This window comes from Harpia harpyja, chromosome 6, assembly GCF_026419915.1.
Source record: "Harpia harpyja isolate bHarHar1 chromosome 6, bHarHar1 primary haplotype, whole genome shotgun sequence".
Lineage (NCBI taxonomy): Eukaryota > Metazoa > Chordata > Aves > Accipitriformes > Accipitridae > Harpia > Harpia harpyja.
The window spans coordinates 65,976,230-66,004,228 of record NC_068945.1 but is presented as its reverse complement, the minus strand read 5'-3'; the positions used below and the strand labels follow the sequence as shown (position 1 = coordinate 66,004,228).

Sequence of the window (27,999 nt, the reverse complement as noted above, 5' to 3'; positions counted from 1 at the left end):
CAGCGTTTCAAAACTTTGTTCAAAATACTGCATAACCCTGAGCTGTTTCCTTGAACTTGTCTCAGAGAAGGAAAAATCTTGCGTCTAATACCTATGCGGGCTGTTCTCAGGAGACAAGCAGGAAGAAAATGAAGCATCTGATCTGCTTCCTGGTTCTGTTCCTTGTTTCTGGAGTAGGAAGCTTTGATCTTGTTATCGACGAAATCCCAGATGTGAGTATTTCAAGGCAGGGCCTAGGTCTCCCTTCCTTGCTGATGTCAATGTTGGAGCTGCAGCTGGCTTCGGTTGGAGCAGAACTGGGTCATTGCTTCAGAGCTCTGCTTGTATTTCAGGAATTCTCTTCTACTTTTAGCTGTAAATGGGATGGTTCTGGTAATTGGGTTTCACCTGTGATTCATAGCATTGCTTTTTTAATATTATTAAAGTTGGGATAGTATGGGCATAACTCCAAGTTTCTTTTCAAGCAGGATTCATATTTTTACCTCAGCTTTGCCTTTTCTGGTGGTTTTAACTTTTAAACATTCACGTGGTCTTGTATGCTCAGACTTTCAGCATATTTTATATCCTGTTTCCCTGAAATAAGTAGAAACAGAGCACCAAGATATCTGTGTGGATGGAGTCTCCTGTATAGACCACTATGAACTTCAGCAAAGCTTCATATGGACTCAGGTTTTTGTTAACAAGAATTCAAATACAGAGTTAAGATCCTATTGACTACACTTCCCTCAGCAGAGGGATGATGTAATTTATAGAAGAGTTTGTAATTTCTTAGGATAATACAGTGATGAAAAGAAGTATAGTTATAGCTTTGACTCTGAAGCTGAGTCCAAATTTAAACCCCCAGACTCAGGTGAATTTAGATTTGGGTGTCTACACCCATTTCTACATTGCCATACTGCAATATTTCTGTGAACTCAGCAGGGATGGTGCGAAGCTTTCTTTTCCTTTGCAAGGTTAACAAAAAGAATTAGTGAGCCAGGATATCTTCTTTTTCATTCTTCTTATAGCACTTTTCATGACACAGTGAGATTTTTATACTGAGTTTGTAATTCCCAGGAAAGATACTCCAGACCTGTGGTCCTTTCTAACCATAGATGCCGTATCAGTTTAACATCAATGTGTTTAAAGAGTTTAAGTTAATTTTGTGCAAACCTTTGTGTGTGTGCTGTCATATAAGTTGGAGAGCAACTCATGTACTTAAACTCCTTTATTGCCATAAATTAAACCCCTAACAAAATTTAATTAAGAGTTTTACTGTGGTGTAAGAACCATGCTTCCAATTGAATCAGTGCAGCTTTGCATTTGGAAAACACCTGATGTTCCTTTACTGTCAATGGGACAAATTTAGTTCTCAGGTATACAAGTATAAAACCAGAGACAATTTCTACTGGTTTGAGCAGAAATTCTCTGAACTTGCTGGTTTAAATGAGATCAGTATCTGAAATGCTGTAGTTACCATGGCTAGACCCACCCTAATGATAATCTGCCTCTTGTTCTTTAAAGTCATTTCAGTGTGTTAAATATTACTCCTTGTTTCAGAAGGAAAGGTTGTAAAATGATGGTAAAGGTCATGATCTTATAAGAGTATATAGAGCTAGTTGGCCACAGAGGGAAACTGAATGTGTGAAGATGCAGCATTTTGGTCTGAGATGGCTTGTGCCTCTGCTCCCCATTTGCACCAAGGGGAGGTAAATTGCCTTTGGAACTCTATTAAGAGTGCCTATCAACAAAAAAATCAATTGATAAATAAAACAATAAGGCAGCAGAAACACCTCTTTCTTTCTTTCTTCCTCTTTCTCCTCTAGGAAGTGGAAAACCTGATTAACCTAGAAATCGATGGATTTCCTTCAAGCTCCAAGACAAGAAATGGCAGGTACCAGGTACAGTACCCAGAAATGCTTCAAAAGAAGGGAAACAAGAATGCCTGGGAGCTCTCTCCAGGTGGTTTGTTCTGTGTCAAGGGGTGTGAGTGTGCAATCAGGTGGGACCAGCAGGTCCTTATATGCATTGAGACCTCTGTATCTCTTGTCGGGATAAGAACTGCTACTATCCTTTATGCAGTACCTAGCACAACAAGGCTTTGTTCCATACTTGTGCACCTAAGGACCATAATACAGACGCTAATCAATGGAGATACTTGTGTGTCTAACTTCATGTGTGGGAAAAATCCCATTGATACTGGTGATGCTTTTCCATGAGAAAATGGAAAAGGACTTCAGGCACTGGCAGTGTAGGCAGAAACCTTTCAGTCCTGCAGGTAGTCCATTCATTCATATTTAACTTAGGTCAAAAGAGTGCAGCTCATGTCACACGGGTAATGAGCTGGTGGAGTCTGAGACCAGGGAAAAAAAATTGTTTCCAGCATGCTGATGGGTTGCAGATTATTACAGTCTGTCGGCTTCCGAAACAGAAACATTTGAACCAGCATTGTGGGAGTTTTCTTGTGACTTACCCACTGGTAATTAACAATAATAATCATGGAATCAGTTTTTTGAAGATATTAACTTTTATTGCACTACATGAAAGAAATTATGATTAGAGTGGACTTTGTCCTCCCCCAAGCTCTGGTGCTGCCTTTCTTGAGCTTGTTCAATATAGTGAAAACAGAAGATCCTCTTGAGTAAAGTTGGATTTCCCAGTATCTTTGAAGTTAAGCACAGGCAAACACGATTCTTCTTTATACTAAGACTTTTTGAAAGGGCCCTCACACAGAGTGTAAATGTGACTTACTGACACCTAAAGCCCCCATTACACTGTGAGAAAAATGGAAGATTTCAACATAAATACGAATCAAGCCAGCTCACATTTGCCAGACCAGTATTTAAATAATTTAGTCATGATCTAAGCAGAAATCCCCTCTGGCTGCACTTCTTCAGGGCATCTTTTCTTTCCAACATATCTGTATTAGTGCCATATGTATTATGTTGCCTCTGTTCCCCAACTTTCCAGATACATTGTAGTATAGACATATGCATGCAGTAATTTGCAATTCTACTAGTGGTTTTATTATACCAGTTATTCCTTATATTCCCATATATTATTTCCCATCCTTTACCTAATAAATGAGTCTTTACAAACCAAGAGAACTAAGATCTCAGCTATAGGATGAGCTATGCTTATGTTAGTTGAGTCACAATAAAATATTAATAAATGAGATTAAACTGAACTATGCGAAACATCTTGAGACAGTAGCTCTTGGCCAACAGTAGCACACAGTTACTTACTGTTAATAACTAGAGGAAGGCTGTCTTCCAAATTACTATTTTAGCACTATGGTTTTCTACAGTGAGGTCACTAGCCCATTGGCAACAAGACAACAGAACTCTGCAGACCCTACTGATTAGCTCTAAATAGAAAGAACTGTTTTCTAGGTCCAGATCAGGTATTCTGGTGAAAAATATTTGCTCCTGAGTAATTCCAAAACCACTGTGTCTCAGGTATGTGAATGGTCCTCGTGACCACAGAAACAGAGTGCCCCATGGGCTGGAATGCAGGTAACCTTGTGAACCTCTATATGGTGGTGCACTGCCATTATCTCTGTTTTAGAGGTAGATAACGGAGCTTCTGTCTAGACTGTGAGATGGGATGTTCTGTAGCATGTCTCCCAGTTTTGGTTCTGATCTCCAGCTGTCCAGAGCCAGGTGAGATCACACCTATTTCCTTACTGCCTTGCCTGCATGGTTTCCTCTCCATGAGAACCAGCACAGGAAGAAAATATGGAAGGAGAGAGAGAGTGGAATCAATTGGCTGGAGAGCCCCTCAGCTCCCAGGGTATAAATGCAACCAGAGAGACCAGGATCCATCTGCAGAACTGTGAAGACAAACTTTGCCAAGCTGTTAGGTTTGAAATGGCTCTTCTTGCACCTCACTGTAAGGGTTATGATCCCCAAAAGGAGTCTGAAGAGGCTGCAATGAAATTGCAGTGTGTTAAAAACTGCTTAGAAAATGAATCTGTGAGGAAACAACACCTCAAAGAACTGAGAGGGCATGCCAGGTAGATCTCATCTTCTTTCTAGTTTCTCATGCTGGGCATCTGCTTTTCAACCTTTTTCTTGCCCCAGTAGAAAAGTAATTTCCTTCAAATGCAGTATAACATCTCTGACTCTGCTTTCCTTGTTTTACTAAGTCACACCTCAGAGTAGCCTGTGGACTGCAACTTGAAAGCAATGGTAAGCTAGATGATGTAAAAACTGCAAATTCTTGTAATGTGTTCCTCCCTTAGACACCATGGCTTCTTCCTCCACCGACAGGACAGGAGGAGTCAGGGCCAGCAGCCCTGGATAAAAGTTAGCTTGAAGTACCCAATATTTTCTTGACTGTAGACTGCATAGTAGTTGCAACATTCATGCACAGTGATTTGAACAAAGATCGTTGTGGAGCGCTAAATATCCATAAATTGCTCAGATGTCAGAGGAAGACAGGTCTCAGTACCTGAAGATAGCGCCCAGCATCTGTGAAGACCAGATCCTTAAAACAGTTCCTGAGGTACTTGTTGTCTCCACCCTAATTAACAATTTGCCACACATTAGCTATTGTACAAGATACTGTTTCTACGCAGCGCAGTCATCAGCAGATCTGAATGTGATTTAAAGGCAAGGATCAGCCATGAATCCTCATGCGAGAAATAGCACGAGTCTCACGTGCCACAGAAGCCCCTACAAAGCCCATGTTCTCAGTAACCACACCAGCACTCAAACTTGATGTATAGTTATCTACAGCTCTGTCCTCCTGACCTGTTGGAGTGGCTGCCCTCTGCAACCTTTGAGATCCCAGCGGGATGGTTGGCTTGCCCCATGTCTGATCTCTAAAAACAGCAGTGGGAGGCACTACACGTACAAGTGATAAACTCACGTCCCCATCAGCGCCTCCCCCTTCTCCACCCTCACGAAAACAGACAGGAAGAAAACCTGGGCATCTTGAAAGCCTTAAGCATCATTCATAAAGTGAGTCAGGAACTCTAAGCTCTTCTGAGAACCAGAAAAGTACCACAATAAACCAAATCGCCTCTGTGCTAAGGTCTTGGTCTTCATCTTTTCAAAATTAGATTTGTTTCAGTTAAGGTTGGTTTAGTCTGAATTGCTATTCATGCTGGTGATGTTTCCTATGCCATGGGTATGTGTGGGGACAACAGTCATTCTTCACAGTGTGGTTCTTTATCAGATGTGAAGGGTCCGGTTCACTGTACAGTGATGTTTGTGGGATGTTGGGATGGACTGAGCAAGGATCAGACCATCCGGGTTTGCAAAGGGACTCTAGAGAGCCATAAACCTCCATATCTTGAAATCCCAGACAGAATGTTTCAGATGGAGCCTGTAGAGCTAGTAAATAAAAATCCACATTTACTCTCAGGCAGGTGGAAATCCTGCAGTCTCTCTACCTGGCTTTAAAGGATCCTTAAAATCATGTCATTAAAATAATCTTGCTATAACCCGTATCATCTCTTATGCAGCCCAAGATTTTCCTAGTAACAGTATATTAATTAGCTTCAAATGAACTTAGTAACTGTATAGCAAGCCTTATATGTACCATGTAACTAATGCAGTTTTCGTGAGCATCTTCTGTGGTTTTGGGTCCTCTTGGATTCAAGTGCTACTGAAACCTGAGATGAGATTAGTATGTTTTGGTACGTTTTTATAATTTAGCCATCAGTAGCTGAACTAGTCTCCCTAAGTTCCTGCTCATCAGCAGGGGAGTTGAATGGCTCAGTTCACTTGCCTCCATGTACGGATCTAGCAGGGTCCAAGACATCTTACTGGGTGCCAGATATCATACAAGACCTACAGGAGCCTCATGATCTCCTGGAGCCCCAGCTGAAGGCCAGGGTGGTACCCTTGGGTACCCATTCCTCTAATCAGTACAGTCAGCATGGTTTAGGGCAGGACTCATTCAACCAAATGGAGGTATCTATTTTCAGATGAAAGGGGTCACTCCATGGACTGTGAAGAGCTGAGCTTGCCTAGCTGTGATGATAACACCAAAGTAGATATCTGCATTAAACAATTGCACGTCCCCCTACAACTAGGTGAGCCAAATCCCATCCCAAGATTACTTACGCAAGTTTAAGTTTTAGGGAATTAAACAGAATGATTCAAAGGGCCACAAGATGTCACCACCTCTTCAAAGATATTTCCAAATGGAACTATTCATAGGCCAAGGGAAAAAAACAACCATTAATGAGCAGTTTCAGCTCTTCTAAACAGCGCATACATAGCTAATTTTACATATATACAAGTATATAAATGTAATATTGATTACACAATAGGGGGGTTTATATATACATGTTGCATATAATACGATAATATATATTCTAAAATGTAAATGAAAACAAAATGAGCTAAAAAGGTTTTTGAGTTTTTTCCACTTGTCCCAGAAAAAAAAAGATAATATTTCTGTTAAAATAAAGGGTTTCTGAGTATGACTTTTTGCCAGCATGTTTTGCTTTCAGGAAGAATGTTTTTGTTCTAGAACAGAATGTTTTCTAAAAAAAATAAAAGAGAGAGGAAGAGAGTTGTCCTTCTGGTTTTGATAGCCTCGAAGTCGCAGCTGGGAGATCACGTGCTCCAACATCCCATGTCTAAATACATAAAATAAGACAAACGGCATATACAAAGTCTGAGAACTCAAAACAAGTCTCATGATCTTGGAAAGCAGCTTTTAGATGTTACCACTGTCTGATCCCTGTCTTGAAACAGCCACAATCTGTGTTCTTAGCTTTGCTGAAATACATTCTCCATATTTTTCTTTTCCAGCGAAGCACATCCGACTGGGGGTATGTTGGAGATCTGGTGAGTTTTTTTCTTCCTCTGTGGAAAATAATACTGAACAAAGTGATTTTTCTAGTTAACCATTTTTTGGAAATCAATCCTTTTGTTTGTTCAGTTCCTTGTTTTTACCACTGGTTGGGTATTAACCTATTTTCTTTAAACACAGCACTGTTTGCACAATGCTGTTTATACAACTGCTCATGGAGGGAGAAGGGTATGGTAAATATGAAGAAATAAGCATCAAAAGTGATTAGACAAAGACAGTATCTTAATATACCTGTTTAATACTGTTCTCCTGCTGCCATGGTTTAATCATTTACAAGACTAGGTCAGTAACCAATGCTTCAGGTCTCCTTTATTTAGGACTTTTATTGGAAATGTAGGTGCTCTCCTCCTCAGTATATGATATTGAGGATTATTGTGCACCGTTCTATGCTGGATTGCACCGATAGGGTCATTCCAAGGACTGGTTGCATTGTCAAAAGTAAGGAAAACATTCCAGCTTAATAAATTCCATCTTTCAGCTGAAATGTTATAATGAACTATATTCACATGAGTACCCTGCCACAATTGCCAGGCAAAACATGGAGGTGTCCTGAACTTGAGTTTGTGTCCCATCTAGCTGCCATATTGTAAGGAACAGCAGTTGAAAAAAAGGCACTGAGACTATAAAAGGAGTTGATATTTCCCTCTAGGGCACATTTTCTAGCTGTGTCCTAAATTTATAGAGTGATTTTCTCAATTACAGGTGGAGGACGATGACAAGATAGGTCTTTACAGCTACAAAGTTCAATCCACTATAACGTCACGGTTGGCCAACACAATGATCCAAGCCAAAATGGTGAATAACGCCAAACGGTCCCAGCACATAGTGTTTGATGTACAAGTCCCCAAAGGAGCCTTTATTGACAACTTTACTATGTAAGTAGCCTTGTGGTCTAGCAGGGTTCAATGTGGTGGCAGAATGTGGTGGGAGGGAAGTATTTGTAAAAGCAAAACACCTCTTATTATTTTCCAGGTTCAGTGTAATTTTAGCAGACTTTCTCAATGAAAAAAAGCTCATGTCATCATACTGTCTGTCCATCTCTTCCTTTCCAGTAATTATTGGGCCATTGGCCAACATCGGCAAAATTTGACAAAAGGACAGAAGTCTCAGATAGACTAAGCTCCTAACTCTCTTGTGCAAGTTGGCACCAGATCAAAGGAGAGAGAGAGAGACCCAGATTAGAGCCCTCGCTGAACAGAAAGGAACTAGCCTCCTTCAGTACACATTCAGAGAAGAAGCAGCCAGCATGCTGGTCAGGACACATGTCCTGATCCATGTTCCAAAACAGGCATGACATCAGTAACTGCCTGCCCTGCCCAAAGAATGGGGAAGGTGTGAAGGAGGTGCAGGAGAGCAGATCCTCCTCAGAGTACAAGAGTGCTGGCTACTTGAAATAAAAAAGCAGGTAGGGAAAAAGATACAGATCTAGTGGAAACCAGACTTCATTACTTTGGGGTTAAACAAGAGCCTTATTATTTCATTTCCCACCAGCTTAGATTTCACTGATGTTCTTCTAAAGTGAAGAAACAGTCGTCAATTGTAAAGTTGTTTCTTTTGCAAACTGACCGTGCTTCTCTCTCCTAGGGACATCAATGGTATAACATTTACCAGCAGAATTCGGGAAAAATCTGAAGCCAGAAAAATGTACTCTCAAGCAAAAGCCAAAGGCAAAGCTGCTGGAATAGTAAGGTATAAAGACTTTGGCATATGGGTATTGTACTGAACTTATTCATAGGAGAACTGAGGTGATCCATCCCAGGAGAAGATAGATGAGGGGGGAACCCTGGGAATGAAATGGGTTGCTTACTTACAGCAGCTCTGATACTTAATTGTCAAGGACTTATCTTGTGTTTCTGCTTTCAGCTTGATAAAACATACTGTGCTAACAGACAACAGCAGTTCCCTGATATAGGCCACAGTTAGAATCAGATCCAGCAAATGCATAACTCTAAACCAAATGCAAAGAAGCTCTCTTTCTCCTTGTATTTTCTCAAAATAACCCCACAGCTGACTTTTCAGGAGCAATGCCTTGGATATGGAAAACTTCAAAACTGAAGTGAATGTGCCCCCAGGGATGAAGATCCAGTTCGAACTTCACTACCATGAAATGATTCGAAGGAAACTGAGCTCCTATGAGCATGTCATCTCTGTGAAGCCAGGACGCTTGGCAAAGCACATGGAGGTAAAGTAGAGCTGGTGTGTGTAGGCAGCACCCCACAGGTGAATCCTCACTGAAAAAGCAGCCAAGGTTCCTATAAGCCCCACAGCAGGACACTTCATCTACAGCTCCTTCCTTTCATATGGGCTTGGTACAAAGAGCCTCAAGGTCACTGTGTAGACCAGCATGAAACACTTCAAACCAGGAGCCATGTAGCTACATGAGTGAGGAGCAAATGTGTCCTGCCTCGTCTTGTACTAACACAGTTGGGCATCTCCTGAATCGTGACTGATTCACGTCAGAACCACTTGGGCAAACAAGCTTTGGCCTATATATACCCTTGTGTAAACTTGCCTTGACTGAAGGAAAAAAACCAATGTTTGCTATTTATTTGGAACAGTGCTTTTCACAATAATCCCAACTTCATGAGATAGTGTCCTATGAGAGCAGATGTTCTCTGAATGACAGTCCCTCCACAACTGTCTGCCAGAAGATGATTTGTCTTATTCTTACCCTCTTTCTTACACTCATGCAAAGATGTCCTCTGACATCCATCAACAGATACAAGATACAGGGCTAGCTGGACATTTCCATCTGGCCATTCTTACGTTCCTGTTTCATAAATATCTTCTTCAGCTTTCCATGGCTTCAGCACAAGCTGTATATGAAAGTTTGCTGTTCACATTTCCTTGGTGCAGGCTGTGATCTGCTTCAAGCTGTCCAAAGACCTGAGTCAGCCCTACTGAAAAGGACACCATGTCCTGCCTCCTAGTAGTCTTACTAACTATGCAGAAACACAACGAGAAAAAGGCCTTATCTCAGGCTGACAGGATAAAACCTTTATTTTCCAAATAACCTTGGTTAGCCAACCAAAAGCAAAAATACTCTCTGTCCTGTCAATAGCATGAGTAGGGAGGGAGACAACTCATCACTGAGTGGTCCCCTGGCCTCCTAACCCAAAGCAGCACTGAGGCAGAGTCACTTCATGCTTCTTTTGTGCTTTCAGCCTAAATGGTGGCATCATGCTTGACTCCTATCCCACCACTTGCCCCAGGGGGTGAGAGAGAGGGGAAGAATGACCATTTCCACCAGATTCTTTCTATTCTTTGGACACTTGTTTTTTTGGCCTTTCCATTGTGGTCTATTTTCAGCATTGCATGGATCCCCACCACGAATAAGGCTAGCCCTACTGGCGCGTTCTCTCACCCCCCAGCTGGAGTTTGCCTGTGGAGGGTTCATAAGATCCTGGTACAATGCTGGCACTGCTCCATACTAAATGTCCTCCCTTCCTGCCTTTAGGTGGATGTCCGCATTATTGAGCCACAGGGACTTCGCTATGTGCATGTTCCTAATTCACTAGGAGATCATTTTGATGGAATCACCACCATCTCCAAGGGAGAGAAAAAGGTAACAGACACAGACTGGAAATAGCATGAAAACTTCCGTTTTCACCCTTGTTCCTATGCAGTCATGGCATTTTTTCATACCTGCTGGAAGCATGCAAAAATATGGCAAAAAATATAGTGTCTTCATTATTGATACCTAAATGTATGTACAAGATGCTCAAATACTACAGTGACAGCAGCATAGAAATAGTGTGTAGTCCGTCCATCTTTGTGTAAAGCTTTTAATTTGTAATTCTGGAAGAGCAATGCACTGAAATTGCTGAATGTGAAAAAGGTAAGTAAGTAAAAGTGATGAATATCAGGTGGAATAACCATTCTGGAATAACTCCACAATCTCAGTTTCAACTGAGAACATCTGCATAGGGACTTATTTTAGGACTGCTCTTTTCCTTAACATTCTTACCCTAGCTTTCTCCAGCATAGCTCTTGGGTGTAAGTAAACTCTCCAACAGTAGAGAAGTTTTTCTCGAGAAACTTCAAGCAGTGACTCTGGGAGGGTACACCTCTTCTCACTCTTACATAGACATTTAATACAGGATGTGTGAATCAGGCCCAAAAAGTCTGTCTATACTACTATAATAATATATCAGACAGTATTGTTTCTTAATATCTAGGCTCAACTTTATGTCTCATTCACCCACATTCCTAGTTCAGCAAATTATTTCAGAGGTAGTGTGTGACTATATATATTATGTCTTATCTTCTCAGGCAATTTCAAGTTATCCAGTCAAAGCAGAGAAATAATGCCATAAAGTCTGCATAACCAATCACGTGACTAGTGAAAATTATTCTTAGTACTCAATTTACAGACAAATTACAAGCTTTCATTTGTTTGGGAAAAAGTTAATTAAAAAGCTATTAAAAAGGTTGATAAAATTATGCATAGTTTCAAGTAAGTAAATGTTAAATAAGCCAACATATTACTTACTAGTAATGGTTTGCACAGCTGTCATACTGAAATATTTGGTGTTGTAGATGGGTCATCTTATTTGTGCCACAGTTGCTACTACTGAATCAGCATATCCAGGCAAACCTTAGTGCTGTTTTCCTTTTGAAGTGACAAAGTCCATTTTCCACTTAAACTAAGAGTACAAATAAAGAAAGAAGAAAAGCATTCAGTGAAATAAGATATTTCATGAATAGATGAACTCCTTTTGTTTCAATGATCCAGCTTTCACACAGCCTCTGATTGACTGATGATCACTTCTCATTTCAAGGCTCATGTTTCTTTCAAGCCAACGATGGCTCAGCAAAGAAAATGCCCCACGTGCTCATCCACAGCAGTAGATGGAAATTTTGTGGTGCAATATGATGTGAACAGAGAAACCACGGGTGGAGAATTGGAAGTAAGTGTTGCTGTTTAACTGGGATGGGGGATCTGTGAATAAAAGAATTGCTGTCATTAAGCAAACTGTGCTAAATAAGCTTCATCATTCAGGAGAATAAGCATGAGAAAGAGCTCTGTATCCAATTGAAAGAACAGAGAGGTTTTAAGTGGGCAGAATGGATTTACTTAATTTATGGCTAAGACATGGTCCTACATATGGTCAGGAGCAGATTCCTGTCTTGTCCAAAATCCAATGTCTTTTATAGCTAGCAGCACTCTGGTGATTTAATGATGAATCAGAGGACAGAGTCATTGGACGTTGTACCAACACATCACAAGGAGACAACCAGAACATCACTATTTTTATGTAAACATGAAGCAGAATTATGGCGTTGAATTATTACAGACAGAGCAGTCTTTTTTAATATGTTTTTCATTCCTCCCTATGCTAGTGCATGGCAGTTGTCTGAGAACCAGGCTCTGCTTTCCTTGACAAAAAGTAAAGACTGTGGAGTGTAAATGGTGTAAGGCTACAGAGACGTGCAGAGCTGAAAGTTAGAATTAGCCCATAAAGAAGAATAACATTTTCTGCTCTGTTATTGTCCTGAGTTTTCTGACATCTTTACTATAGCTCACTTTTTACTGTGAATATTTTTATTTTATTTTGCAGATTTTTAATGGCTATTTTATTCACTTCTTTGCACCAGAAAATCTTGATCCTCTGCCCAAAAACATTTTATTTGTTATAGATGTCAGTGGCTCAATGTGGGGACTGAAAATGAAACAAGTAAGTGCTTGACCTCTGTTGCAGTGAACCTCCTGCCAACTTTTCCCATGTGCCTTACCATACAGTTACGTAGCAGATTGGCACTCAAAATTACCAGCTTAGTTCTTTACACTTCACTCCATCAAAAGCCTCACTGAATCTGAAGGACATTTGGTGAATCAAAGACTTCATGATTTTACTCGTTATTTGTAATGCTCCTTCCATGTTGTAAGGAAGAAGTGATGCCATCAGAACACAGATTTTAGCTCTAAATTAAAATTTTAATTGACAGATCACAAAACATTTTGCAAAGGCTCTGATCCCCTTTTTCTCTAATCTCTCCTACCAAATCCTGGGAAAGTCTCAGTGGGGATACTACATCCCTGCTTTCAAAAAGTTGTGGACAAATTGTTGACAGCCCACTGAAGAGCCGTAAGAATTGTTTAGACGACATAACCCATAGGGGGGGAAAATGCAAAAAATTAAGATGGTTTAGTCTGCAAAAGAAAAGACTTGGAGAGACATAATCAGCCTCCAAATATGCGAACAATTATTCCAAAAGGGAAACTCATCAACTGACATTCATGCCCATCCAGGGTAGAATAAGATGGAATCAGATAGATTTCCAGCAGGAGAGATTTATATTAGATATTAGGAAAAACTTTGTAGTGCTGAGAGGGGAGTTCAGGAGATCGTAGATCATGTGTCACTGAAGGTTTTTAAGAACTGGCTAGACAAACATTAGTCAGGAATGATCTAGGTATATTTGAATTTCCTTCCGAGCACAGTACTAAGGTGTGGCAGATTGCTTCCTTGGGGAAATCAATGCTGCAAAACTGTGGTACAGGCTAATTGTCACTTATTTAAATCACACATCTTCAAACAGATGTTACGCAGCCTGAAATGCCAGCATTGCAGACAGAGCTAAGTCTCCTGAGCTGATACGAGCAATTCCTCTCTCCTGAACCACGTCTCACAAACTGCTTCTCTTTCTCACTTCACTCTGTGTTAGCAGGAGTTAAGCAAAGATGGGTTGAGTCACATGGGTTTGTTCTTGCTAATTGCATTTTTTCTATGTTTCTTTGGTGAAAAGTTCAACTTTATGCAAGAAGTGCAAAAAAAAGAGAGATTTGAGTAGCAGATGCTATTTTGGATTCCAGTGCTCATGTTCTTATTCATTAGAGGCATCTGCCTGTAGTCCCAAGAAGATGCTTTCAGCAACTGAAAGCATAAACTCATCTTCTCTTAAATTTCTTCTTCTCAGACCATCGAGGCCATGAAGGCAATATTGAGTGAACTCCGTGCTGCTGATCAGTTCTCCCTTATCGACTTCAACCACAATGTCCGATGCTGGAGAGATAATCTAGTCTCAGCCACCCCAGCGCAGGTTGAAGATGCTAAGAAGTACATCCAGACAATCCATCCCAACGGGGGTATGAGGTTTTGATTGCAAGGTTCTCATGGTAGTTAGATATCACAGGAACGGGTACCTCAGACAACCTTCAGACTGGCAGAGTATTCCTAACAAAAAGTCTGATTCCCAACATGGGAAAAGTGTGCCCTGGGGCTAAAGGAGAGGAAGGATTCCAGTTTATTGTGTTAGGGGATGAGATGGCATTTTCTTCTACTGAATAAGCTATGACAGATAGAACATAGACCATAGAACAGCTGCCTTTAATCTATAGGTCCTACCTCCAGCCTCACAGATCCCAAATATCCTTGAAAGACAAAGGCCATCTCATGCCTTTGTAAATCAGATCGTAAGCAGCCCAACTCCAGGGTCTCCACTGGCTATAATTTGTAGGCTATACCATGATCTACTAAATGCCACCCTAGGCAAACTGTTCATCCTTTTTGTGCCTTCATTTCCTGTCTGATAAAAAAGGACAGTTGCCTTTTTCAGCCTTACAGCACTTTGGATGCTTCATTTGTTAGTGTTTGAGCAATTTGTACAGAAGGGGCTCATGATCATTTTAATCTACTGCTCTCTGAAAGTGCAGTTCTGGTTTAGGTGTTCAGTTATTTGTACGCCAATAGTGTGTAGAGGGTCTCTCCAACCTCAGAGCCTTCTGGTGCTGTGGCACCTTCACTTCCAGCAGCTTTCACTGGCAACATGTAAGGTAGAATCAATGTGAAGTTATAGACTTGTCCAAGATCATCAGTGTGTTGGGAATAGGAAACCATGTTGGATAAATGAGTGTCTCATAAGCCTGACTTTGTTATCCCAAAACAATTGACAGATAAGCTAAGAGACCTGTTCCCATCCAGCGAAGCCAGTTTGCAATGTAGCATTTTATTATCCTGACTCTGGAGCCACTAATTTTTTTCTTTCTTGACAAAGAAAATACCCAATTTTTGACTGCTCAGCCTTCCTACTCCTGTTCCTTTCATATTAATTTCTTACACTGTCCCTTTTGTTCCACAAGCCAAACCTTTAGACAGGCTCAGTAAACATACACCACTTCTTTTCCAATCAAGATGTCCAAGGAACAGGCTGATGCCAAAAAAGAAAGTTTCATCATGCTCTCATTCAGTCATTTGTCTGCAAACCCACTACTTCTCCCCACAGCAAATAGTTCCCAACACCACAAATGGTCCCACTGGAATTAGTGAGGGGGAATGGGGGGGCCACATGAAGATGACAGCCTGGGATGAAAAAGGCAACCAGAGTGCAAGCAGATGTACTGTAAGCATCACAGAGGAGGGGTTTTGCTGCCTTGATCTCAGGTCTTGTCCATGCTGATTAATTCTACTAGAATCTCAGAACTGATCTGGATTAGACAAGGGGCTCGACAAGAATCAAACTTGTTTTCTTCATTGTGTCTTTGGCAGGCACAAATATCAATGAAGCTCTTCTCCGAGCCACATTCATCCTGAATGAAGCCCAAAACTTAGGCATGTTGGACCCTAACTCAGTCTCCATGATCGTATTGGTGTCTGATGGAGACCCGACAGTAGGTAAGGATCCTGCTTTAGGTGAGAAGAAAGGCCTGTGGGGTTAGCCTGAGAAAAGCACGCAACAAGTAGACGCTTTGACAGTAAGTTAAAAAAAATCTGTTTCACTTTCTTCCAATGCCTGTGCTGCTTTTGCCAAGTGCTATAGGTGCCATGGGGCTTTGCACAGAAGCTTTCAAAAGTTGAGCAGATCATGTTATACAAGTTATGTACTTCTTGCAATTACAGAGATGCACAAGTCCTGTAGGAGAGGTAGTCACAACAAACTTAGAAAAAGTTTCCTCTTCCAATGACCTTAGCCCAGACAGACCTACGCAGCCCCAAGTGTAACATCAAAATCAGGAAAATAAAGTAGAAAGCAAATTAATTTGGATTGGATTTGGTACTGATCAAAAGCAATCGTTTACTGCAAGATGCCTTCCCAGAAAAGGCTGCCATTAAAAATAAAACTGAAAAAAAGTCAGTTCCTATGGTGGCAGAGAACATCTTAAGTACAAGAAACAAAGTAAAACCTTTATGAAGATGTCTTAGTCTGCAGACACCTTGAAGCAGTAATTCTGGGAGAGGTCTGGGTGTGTTACAAGTACAAACTCCCCAGGAAGTTAAGAGCCCTGGATATACAAAAAATATGCATCAGATACAAAAAAAAAGAGTTCAAAGGAATCATCTTCAGTGGAAACAATTTGTTAATCTCCATCCAGGAGAAGCTCAAATGTCACTCTAGGCACTGCAAAATGGAGATTTGGCATCTGAGCTAATTGTCTAGATTTCCCTTATATCAAGAGAGAACCAGAGACACTGGAAGAGCATGAATGCATTTACCTTGATGGAGACTTCCTCCGTTGCTCAGATGGATGTCACCCTTTATGTGTCTCCAAGGTGAGCTAAAGCTGACGACGATCCAGAAGAACGTAAAGCAGAGCATAAAGGACGAATTCTCTCTCTTCTGCCTTGGGATTGGGTTTGATGTAGATTACGATTTCCTGCAGAGAATCGCAACTGACAACCGTGGCATGGCCCAGAGGATTTTTGGAAATCAGGAGACTTCTGCCCAAATGAAGGTGCGTTTCTGGCCCATTGCCTCTGAAACTCTCCAGTTCTGTTCACAGCTGTGGAGATGGGTAACTCCACTAGCAAGAGCAGAGTTACTGTAGGTTCATAGGGGCGGTCACAAAAAGCATCGTTTCTTCTGGAGAGTCCTGCAAGATGACTATCATGTATTAGCGTAAGTGCTCCTAGTTACAATTTTTGTAATATCTATAATACATACTTTACTGCTCTTTGTGGGTTTAATATTCTATAAAAAAGCCCTAACCATAAAAAAAGATTTTCTGAATTAAAATTAAGGCCTGGATTTTACCTCAGGCCTCTTCAGCACTAACAAAAAGCATAGTTATAAATGCTAAATGATAACCCATGCTTTGCCGGTGTGAGAAAAAGTTCAATTCTAGGAGGCTCTGGCTCCAAATCTGAGCAGCAATTGCTGATGAACAAATTCTCACACCCTTATTCTGTTTCTATTCATCGGTTTCATCACCTATGCAGGTTTCTCATACTTCTTCTTTCCCAACACAAGTGTGATAGGACACACACAGGTGTGCCAGGACACACTACATGGTGTTCTGCCAAACAGAGCAGCTCTGACAGTGCAGCCCCTCAATATGAGACAGCCTCCATCCATAGCACTGTATGGGTACCTGTTTTCACTCTGATTCCATATGCTAAACCCAGCTGTGCACACATCCCAGTTCACACCAGCCAAGTACAACAGGGTCAGAAAAGGGTAGACAGTCTACAGCACAGAAGCAAAACCAAGTGAGATACAGGTCTAGGTTTTGGCAAGAATTAGGTGGGAAGCAGCTGTGTGGCTTATACAGTAGCCAAGAGCTGATCAACCTGATAATAGATTCAGGCCCATATACACCTGTGTTCAAGCCTTTTAAGTCTAGGAGGAACACAGCCCATGGGCTTCTGACCATCCTTTGACTTCCACAAGATTTGGGCCAGTCCTTCTTGCTGTACCCTCTTACAAGTGTACTAAAGTCTAAATATAAAGGAGTTTGCTTTCTCTGGGACAAGGAAAGTCCCACTTGCCCATTAGGGCTCCAGGTTTTGTCACCTGCTGTCCTTTCAGTAAGAGTGGCACATGTGGAAGGGTTGCTTTGGGTACAACAGACTCACTTCTCTGTCTCCTTCCATCTCAGAATTTCTACAACCAGGTTTCCACCCCGCTCTTGAAGAAGATTCAGTTCAACTACCCCCAGGAGTCAGTGTCAGACGTCACCCAGAGCAGCTTCCACAACTACTTTGGTGGCTCGGAGATAGTAGTGGCTGGGAAGGTCGACACAGAAAACCTGCAGCACTTAGAAAGCATCGTCACAGCGACAGCAGTGAGTGAAGGTGTCCCTCGGATACCTTCTCCTGGGGTTTGGGCTGGTTCATTCACTCGTGTGTACAGTCTTCTTGGGGGGTTATTGCCAGCAGAGTGCTTTGTCCGCTTGGGTTCTGGGTGGGAGCATGGGGAAACTCATGGGCGGGTTGTCCAACAATGTTTCACAACAGCTTCAAGTACAGTCACAAATAGTCACTACCTGCAGCCTGCAACCTGCCAGAGGAACTGCCTTCTAATAAATGTACCATACAAAATTCAGTTGCAAGCCAGACTAAGACTATGGAGTCCTCCTTCGTGCTTTGTGAAGGTGCAGGGGAGATCCCCTAAGGTAGCTCCTTTCATGGCTGAACCTCCCATTGTTGGGGAGTTCAAGCTGGTGGGTCTACAGTGTGTCAAGTCCTAGCACTGTCCTTTCATGTTCTGCCTTGTGCCATATGTGATGAGGCTTTCCCCATGTTTTCAGGACTGCTCTTCCAGGTGGAGTGGGATGGGGTGGGAATACTACATCTAGATCCTTCTTTCTGAGGAGGAACTGAAATATCCACACTCTTACAGGGCTTAGGAGTTGCCATTTGTTAGTTGCGGGAAAAAAATCAAACATTCAATATTCTTTCCTGCCAAAACACAGTGCAGTCCAAGGGTCTGTGGGAGAAATAGAATTCGGTTCCTGTTCCTCAGTAGGAATTGGATGTGAAAAAGCCTGAGGGGAGGATGGCAGAGCTCTGTTAAGAGCCTCTTCTTTGGCATGTGGTAGCACCCTCTTTGGCTACTGCTGACAGCTCCTTTACCTATTTTAATCCACTGTCACGAAAATGTCTTTAACAGAAGACCCTCTTGTTACAGCTCTCCTCCCCATGGCAGTCAGGCCAGCGGTGCTGGGACTTTCTGATCTAGAAGTGACCTTGGGCAGAGCCAGAGTGGGGCACTAATGACAACCATGCTAAGAGGGGAACTCAAAGCCACCCCATTCTCCTGGCTTACCCTCCATTATCTTTCTCTCTTGTTGACTGCATAGGCAAATGCAGAGCTTGTCATGGAAACCCTGCGAGATGTTGAAGAACTGGATGGCTTCATGAAGAAAGACAGATACGCAGATCCCGAATTCACTAAGAAGCTGTGGGCCTATCTGACTGTCAACCAGATGCTGGCAGAGAGGTGAGGACAAATGTGGTCTGTGGTGGGAAGAGAAACTTGAGAGCAATCTGGTTCCCTATGAGACAACAGCTATGAGGCTGCCGTCAGGGTTTCAAATGTGTAAGGTAAACAAATCAAAATATAGGTAGGTGATATCTTCAGCCACATTCCTCCTATTTTTAGCACTCACAGATATCAGGGAATAGAGTTTGGGAGCAGTTAATTAGAGGAATAAGGGTCAAAGAGATCTGGCTGTGCGGCTGAATGAATGAAATGAATGGGAGATTTGCCTTACAGAGCCTGAGTAAAAGCTATGGAATGGTTCAGGATGAATCCCCAAGCAGAAAGATGTCTCCTGCTGAGACCAGGAGATAGACTGGGCTTCTTCAAGGCCAGGCCAAAGCCCACAGAAGCCAAGAATAGTCCTCTTATGGAGAGCGCATTCACACAGGCCCTCGGCCTTTCCTTCTTGCAACAAGTACCAGTTTGGCTCTATTACCACTCTGTGGAGGAATTGTCATGGCAGCTGCCCTGTAGAGCTGCTAACCATGCCTTCTGTTTCATTTTCCACCCAGAAACACAGCCCCTACTGCAGCTTTGAAGAGGAACATCACCAAATCCATCCTACAGATGTCTCTTGACCATCATATTGTTACCCCCTTCACAGCCATGCTCATAGAGAACGCTGAAAAGGATGAAATAATGCTGGCAGACCAGCCCAAAGACCCCAGAAGGGGCTGCTGCCCAGGTCAGTGTCTCAGTCTGTCCATTATTCTACCTCTCTTTTTGACTTTGTTCTTGTGTTGGAAGAACAACCATGTTCGTTGTTCACTCCAGGTGTTTGTGCTTATAGGATAACCTGTATTTTCAGTGAAACCTGACCAAATCTTCAGCCAGTTTGAGACCATCCTGTTACGCAAGTGCTCTTTGGAGCTATAGGCTTCAGTGAGGACTCAATGTGCCAACATTGCAATGATGAGGTTTCCAATAAGCCTACAAAGTCACAGACTGAATGTCTTCTTACTGGGACAGATAGGTCTAGTTCCCTGCACTGAAGCTGTAGAATTGACTAAACTGTATTTTATCACCACTTTTAAGCCTTGGAAGCTTCCTAAGATTGTTATCAATCAGCCACGAGCCCACATGGAATCTGAGTTGTTGTAACAACAGAGTCCCTCATTAATTAAACTTCTAGATTTAAATCTGTTACTTCAATATGTGTTCCAAGGTCCTTGCTACAGCCAAATGAGGCAGGGTTGGCTTGGTCTGGCATCATATGGTAGAGTCAGTCTCAAAGCAATAGCTGTCGACATCCGTGCGTGTCTAGGGTATCCAAAGTGATCCCTGCACAGCCATGTGCTTCCAATGAAACTTAACAGCAGCTGTTGTGCGCCCTCACCAGTCAGCGATTTGAAAAAGCACAACTGCTGCTGTCAGGAAAACATTGCCAGTGCGATGCAATGGAAGCACTGAAAGTAAAAGATCAGCTCCTTGAACAGCAGAGTCTGGTGGTTTAAAACCTATTAATAAATGGCAGAGTTTACAACTGGTTGTGAAGGAAAGAAGCAACCTACATTACACCAACAGACAGCATCATCCAACTGGCATTTCACACTGGAAGTGATTGTGACTTTGCTGAAACTCCAAGCACATGTCCTGCCTGCTCAGTTCTCATGCTCCTGGATAACTAAAAAAAAAATGTCCTGATGCTGGCTTAATGAAATGGCGTTCTTATGTTTGTTAATAGTTATTTTTAGGTTCATTTCTTCTTCTTTTCAGTTTTAAAGTCTGCAGCTGAGACCCAAAGAGAAATTAAATAGTTGTTATTTATACTGCATACTACAACTCACAACTGCCAAACAGTTCAGCACAGAAATAGCATGTATTGCATTCATGTATAATGAATTCATTATACATGGCACCAGCTGACTAATTCAGACCATAATTATGTTTATTTAGATGATGCAGAGGATTTAAGTGATTTTAATATAGGTTCTCGTGTCTTTGTGTTTGGTGGAATAGTCAAAACTTAACAACACTGAAACCAGAGTCACGGCATCTATGGATTTCAGGGACAGTGGGATGTGACTCTCGAACCGCGGTAGAGGACAGAGCTTGTAAAAATAATATCAAAGTAAATCTGTGCTTAGGATTGTGCAACACATGGGCTGTACCAAAAAGTTTGCATATACAAGGCATGGAATGGGTAATCTGAAATAGATTTTTCTGTCTGTCCTTATACAACTCCCATCAGAGCTGCACTGTTTTCATAGACAGAGAATGTGTTTCTTCCACTGAAATCACTCCTCAAAGGATTGTCTAATTGTTCTTTTATCATGACACACTTATTGCAAAACTGAGAAGCCAAGTCAGCAAAGCTTTTACCACCTACTAAATTTTTAAAATTCAGCTTTTTATTTGGCAAAACACTTAAGCCCTTGCATTGGGGGCTTTGCTAAAGTGGGGCCTGTTTGTATGAATAAGAGTTAAAAAGTCAGGCTCCATTTTTCACCAATGGCTTATAGTTAGCTCAACTGGCCTGGGAACTCGTATTCCTCTGGTGGAGACACTGGAGTAAATCCATCCTAGCTTCATTATACAAATCTGTCTGTTGTAAACGGTGTTGCGCCTGCTTTACATTGGTATAACACCAAATGATCTGCTGCATTACTTTAAAAATTACACTATAAAATATGTCAGCACTAACAAAAACCTAATTATGACTGTCATTTAACAGGTACTCTAGGATTAACTCCAAATGCACCTAATAATAACAAAGGTATCCCAGCCTGGGCCAATGACACAATTGCACCAGCCAGTTTGCCTGAGCAAAGGAGTCCTCCTACGTCATCTCTGAGCATAAACAGAGGTAAAAGCTACAGTATTTCTCTTCAAAGAAACACCAGACAGCAACACTCATCACCTAAGACACAAATAAAAGCAATATAACCAAAGTTATTGGGCAATTTGGGAATTTCAGCTTCTGTGACAAGATGCTAAACCCAGTAACGATGGAGGAGTCTATCAGTTGTCCTAATTTTTCTTGCTGAGTTTTCTGAATTGTTGTAAAAGCTGTATCTTCATTTAGGGGCTAGTCCACAAGAGAATACATCAACTGCTGTGACTAGCTGATGAAGCTACTTCACGGCTGTTGCAGAGGACATCAGTGTGAAAGGTCCTCGATACAGCCCCTGCTGAAGGTCTGAGCAGGGCACAATCATGTGCATCTCAAATCACAGCCACCTCAGTCAAATTTTCGTAAATCAGTCTAGAGCTCAAGGACTAAGCTTTTCTTTATAAAATACTGAGTCATTTTGGCTTTGAATAGATGAACCTGTAAAAATATCCTCTAAGCTACAAGCATGAGACTAGTTTAGATCCTACTAGGATCCCAGCAACCCCATCTTCTGCTGCATGCTTCCCTGAGGCTGAGGCTGCTCGCTGAGCTTACGTTTAGCTTCTCTGCAGTAGCAAAGCTAATGTAAAGTTACTGCCATTGTAAATGACAGATGAATGTTCTGTGGTAGATAAAAATCTCTGCCCTGATGACTGATGGATCCTGTTAATGCTTGGGCCTTTGCCACGGTTTAGTGCCTACTTAAACAAACCAGCTGTGAGAACCATTGCCTATAAAAGCAGTATAGCTACAATAACTCTGGGAGTGTGCCTGTGTGTGGATGTGTGTATTTACGTAGCTATCAAACAAAGAGCTATTAAACTCCTTCTCAGCATAGCTCAAGGATAATCTAAGACTTTGGATAGTCAAGAAACTGCTTGGAAAAGAAGGTGAGCAAGGCGAAGTTACCTGTCTAACTTGTACATGTATTTCACACTGGAAATTCTTTTGTTCCTGGAAATGTTGATCAGAACAGGCCTTGGCATCAAGTTGAGGAAGATCAAGCAGCTGGTGAGAACAATAAAAAATGATTGAAGGCTATATCTAAGAGACTCAATATATTCAAAGATTCAGGACATTCAATAGCTTCTTCACCCCTTGGATGGTACCTACCCCACCGTTTCCTGTGAAGACATTCCTGGTCAAGGGTCTAGGATTTGTCTAGTGCACAAGAAGAGTTAAATACTTCCAAAAGATGAGGAACACCAGTGAATGACTGGAAGCTGGCCTGGCTATCCCCATAGGCATGGGGCATATCTCTGAGTGTTGACAGGGAGATGCCAACCACCACCAAACCAGCAAGAGCTGGGCAGTGCTCTGAACTTCAAGATGAGACTGGAGGCAGCTGCCTTCAGTGACTGGCACAGGCGTTTGGCTCATTTGAGGCCAGTTTTAAAGAACATATGACTTTCAGAGGGGCCCAATACCACCAGGCTGTTAAACATGCTGTGAGAACAGATCCTGGATTGTATTCCTCAGGGAAGTTGGTAGGCAGGATGTATCATTACCCAACATCAGTATGGTGGTATGGACTTGTAACGTGTCTGAGACCTTCTTAGTTTCAGAGACTGATGTCCTGGGAGTGTGTCACTTCTAGAATTAGGCAACAGCTGGGCATGGGGGGTGTTGGATATTAAACAGAGGTGTCACACAAATCCTGCTTTCCATGCCATAGGTCCTTTCCCGAATCTAGGCCTCAAAGATGTGTCCCTGTCTGTCTGGTGTCCAGATGGGTCCTTGGTCTCACCTGGAGGCTGGCTTCTATCACGAAGAAATAAAACTCAGCTTCTAGAACTCCAGGTTGAGCCTATGGCACCCTAGTGTGCAGCTGACCAGTTAAACCAGTAGTTCACTGCACTTGGTGGTGTTCCACAAGCCAATAATGTCATATCATTTCCTTTTCTTAAACAGGGGAAGTATATGAGAAGAAAGTGTCTGATGGAGTTTTGTGAGGAGCATCTGAGAACTTTCTTAGCTACTGCAGGGGTAGAAAGGGCCCTGGTCCTGCTCTGAGGAGTCCCAAAAAGTGCTTGAAAATCCCCGGAGGAAAGCGTCTCAGTCTTTGTGTCCCTTACCTCGAGGGCAGGTACCGGCCTGCTTCTCACGCTTGTTTCTTTTCTATGTTTCAGTTGACAATGACCCACATTTCATCATACACCTGCCCAAAAGCCAAAGGAACATCTGCTTCAATATCAACTCAGAGCCTGGAAAGATCCTAAACTTGGTTTCTGACCCTGGTACTGGTAAGGGAATAAAACATGGTTTACTTTACAGCACACTTTTCTTCTCTCAGGTCTGAAAGGTGTTCAGAGGGAGCAGGGGAAAAGCCTACAGGGAGGACTGTGTGCTACCAGGAGTGTGGTTGAGGGCAGTGGTTATTTCCCTCCACATCTGGAGCTTTGTGTCCAGTTTGAGGCTTGCCAGTACAAGAAAGTTGGTGACAAACTGGATCAAATTCAGTGGTGGCCACCAAGATGATGACTATAGGGCTGGAGCACAGGACATAGGAGAGACTGAGACAGCTGGGTTTGGTCAATCTTAAGAAAAGAAGACCCACAGTGAATCTTGTTGCTGTCTACAGTCACCTAATCAAAAGGTAAAGATGGAGCCTGACACATCTCCGAGATGCATAGCTAATGAACAAGAGGCAACAGAAACAAGTTGCAACAGGTGAAATTCAGAGTAGGGGTGGGGTACTAGGAAAAACTTTTTCACTGTGAGATGGCCAAACACTGGGAAAGGAGCCAAGATAGGTGAGGAAATCTCCATGATAGGTGAGGATTCCCCTTTCTCACTTGTACTTTTAAAGGACAAAGTGGAAGGTAGATACAAAGAGAAATAAAACTGGAGGCGTCCCTGGTGGCAGGCAGAAAAGATGCATAACTGTACTGCCAAAGGAATCAAAGGGAATCAGCCTCTTCTTCTCAGAGGGCTTTACCTATGAGCATTTCTTTAACTTCTGGGATATGTGTGAAAAGCAATGAGCATTTGGAGGCAGGTTAAGCTGGGCTGGAAATGCAGTACCATTCCTCCACTGCCCATCTGCCCCATGCCTTTCACGGACAGCGAGGAACCGAATGTCTTATGAATCAGCTTATACTACCAGCAAGATCTAACAACAATTCCCACCAGATTAATATGCTAAGGAATGAACAGTAACATCAGGAGGTGATTTAATAAATTATTCTCTTCTCTTGGCTGGCAAGATGAGAAAAAACAGAGGGTCAGAGGGGTCCCTGTTTCTGCTGATCCCACGGTACTCCCTGCTGAGATCAGAACTCCAAGTCTCTAGGTGGTGCGCCAAGATTTAGGCAACATCTGCTTCTCTGCTCTTCACAGGAGTTGTGGTCAATGGGCAGCTCATTGGGGCCAAGAAAACAGAGAATAAGAAACTCAACACATACTTTGGCAAAATTGGTTTTTATTTCAAAAACAAAGGCCTGAAAGTGGAGATCACCACAGAAACGATAACACTGAAAGATGGATCTTATGGCATCACACTGACCTGGTCTGACACGGGGCATATCATTCGGAAACAGTAAGTTGCTGAGTATTTGTTGTCTGCCCTATGGAAACTGTTTGCAACACAGCATTGGACTGACCCAGCTATGGGTGGGATTCAGGTCACAGGGTGCCTACATCTGTGCCCATGAATCTTAGCTAGATATCTGGGCTCTTGTTATAGTTAATGAAATTAGGCAGTAGGGCCAAGAGAGCGATTCAGTTGACTAGACACAAGTAGAAAGAGCTGAATTCCTCTCCGTACTGCTGACTGCATTAGCTAAGACCAGGATTCAGTTGCCTAAACGCAAGCACCTAATGTTATCTGAGATACCTTCAGGGTTCCTGACATGATGGGAGACATAACTCACACCATCCAGGAGACCTTCACCTGCAGATTAACAGCTAGCAGCCATGTTGGACACCCTACAGCACTAGACACCTGTTTAGGCAACAGGATCACTTCCAAAATCTCCATTCACTGTAGCAAGAGCTTAAATTTGTAGGGCAAGCTTTGGTTGCCTGAACATGGGCGTGAAGTGTCTGTCCTATTAGGCACTGTCCGGCCAGACCTCTGGGTACCACTCCCAAGGCTGTGGGTTTCTGATGGATCCTCTGCCGTACCCGCCAGCCCCGTGTGGTTGTTCTGGGTGCCCGAGAGCATCTCAAGGGGCCTGAGAACTTGTGTGGGCAGCTGAACTGAGCCATTCCTTTGGTTCATCTCTGCTAGGCTTCTCATATCTGTGATGAAAGAAAGCAACGTTACTATCACCGTGGGCGAGGAGATGTCCTTCATGGTTTTGCTGCACCGTGTGTGGAAGAATCACCCAGTTAATGTTGACTTCCTGGGAATCTACATTCCCCCTGAAAACCAGTTTTCTCCTGCAGCTCACGGGCTCATAGGTAAGGGCTGCGGGTCGGGTGGTGGGAATGGCGAGGTACTAGGGAAGGCTTTTGCTAGATCTTTGAGTGAATTCATTGGTGTCTGTGTCCTGATGGGAAAGGTGTGAAAATTATTCAAATAGAAAATGGGGGAGAGTCCTGTGATGTCCTGGAGGCCCCAAGGACATTGTAGAACATCAGGGACCAGGAGATTATTCCTCATCCCAGCTGGGGAGGGTGTTTTGAAAACAGGTCTGACTAGGTGACACTGTGACAGGGCTTTCCCAGCCTGGCCAATCTGCTGCGGGTAGAAAATAAAAAGACCTAATGAAATAAATGCCTCAAACCTTCTTTCTGAGAAGAGTTCTGTGCAAACAGTTGTAATTCAGCTCTCCCCTGGATGACAGCCCTTTTCTGGCAATGATACAAAACAAAAGCAAGGGCTCAGTTCATGGGGAAAATCAGCCCTCCGAGCCCTGGACCCACCCAAGGCTCCTTTTAAGATGTGGGAATCCTGAGCGGCAGACGTTGTTTTCCCAAATACTCTTTACAGCTCCAGCCTGCTTTCTTAGAAGAAGTTTTCTGGCTCAAAAGCAGAGCTTTTTACTCTCCAGGGTGGGTGATGCGATAGCGCTGGAGACACGGTGCCCTGTGATCCGTGGAGGAGGGGTTTGCCTGCTGCAGCTAGTTTGATTTTCCAAAAGTGCCCAGCAGCAGCTTACATGAGAGCCTCAAAGGTTAGGACGTGCAAAGAGCTTTAAACCTCTCTTTGATCAGGTCAGTTTGCATCTGAACCAGAAGTGTATATCCACCACCAAAGACCTGGGCAAGCTCCAGAGAAACCACAAGCCACTATGGAAGTGAAAGGCAACAAGCTCACTGTTACCAGGTAAGAATAATGTGCTTTATTGCTCTCTTTCTAAATCTTACTTCTTTTTCTTTTTAATGACGTCAATGACTGTAAGCTTATTAACTCCCAAGGATCTCAGGGGGAGGAAAAATCCCTCTGTTTGCCCTCTGCTAATAATCTGGTTTTAGACGTTGGCAAAACACTTGGGACAAGTTGGGTTCTTTCTTATTTTTGCATGAACAGTTCTGACCGTATAGCTGCCCAGCATCTGACCTTGGACAGGCCGTGTAAAAGTGCCTGGGACCCCCACAAAAGGGCGCACGAGGTCATAGAACTGTAAAATTCACTGCATTTTGTGGTTGTTTGCACTCTCTGCTGGTGGAAGACGCAGATCTCGCCACTTTGGCAGAGCAGCGCCATGAACGAGCAGGATTATCGATGTCTTCTTGTCTACCTGTCATGCCGTGACCTTCCTTTTGGGTGGCCTTTTCCTCACAGGGGATTGCAGAAGGACTACAGGACAGACCGCGTGCTTGGGACTGATGTGCAGTGCTGGTTTGTGCACAACAGCGGGAAAGGTTTCATAGACGGCCACTACAAAGATTACCTCGTTCCCCACTTGTACAGCTTTCTGAAGAAACCCTGAATGCTCCAACACGGAACCAGTTTATTACAAAAAATTCTCATCTGCTCCTTCATGCCCAAACAACTCTTCTGAAGAGTAGCTGTCAGCCTATCAAGCCAGATCAACTGAAGGTGACTTCACCACCACTTGCTTTATAAATGATCAGTGTTTCAAAGCAATGTAACTCCCTTTTCTGTTAAAAAATGAAATCTGTAATAAAGTGACATGCTGGGCTGTAGTAGGTATCTCGCTTTTGCCGTGTCTGATTTATTGGATAGTAAACTCCATTAAAAATGT

General features: G+C 42.7%; 1 protein-coding gene across 1 annotated transcript; it reads left to right on the top strand.

Annotated features, from left to right (window-relative positions):
• Positions 1-3: 3 nt before the first annotated feature.
• Positions 4-27,947, top strand: ITIH2 (inter-alpha-trypsin inhibitor heavy chain 2). The gene is made up of 21 exons (XM_052790011.1): positions 4-212; positions 1,806-1,880; positions 6,750-6,785; positions 7,513-7,685; positions 8,395-8,499; positions 8,830-8,992; positions 10,268-10,375; positions 11,592-11,720; positions 12,372-12,488; positions 13,732-13,900; positions 15,300-15,425; positions 16,302-16,483; positions 17,627-17,812; positions 18,830-18,969; positions 19,524-19,696; positions 21,686-21,817; positions 23,974-24,087; positions 25,184-25,382; positions 26,076-26,248; positions 27,005-27,116; positions 27,576-27,947. The coding sequence occupies exons 1-21, from the start codon at positions 129-131 to the stop codon at positions 27,721-27,723; spliced, it is 2,844 nt and encodes a 947-aa protein (XP_052645971.1). The 5' UTR covers positions 4-128; the 3' UTR covers positions 27,724-27,947.
• Positions 27,948-27,999: the final 52 nt, after the last annotated feature.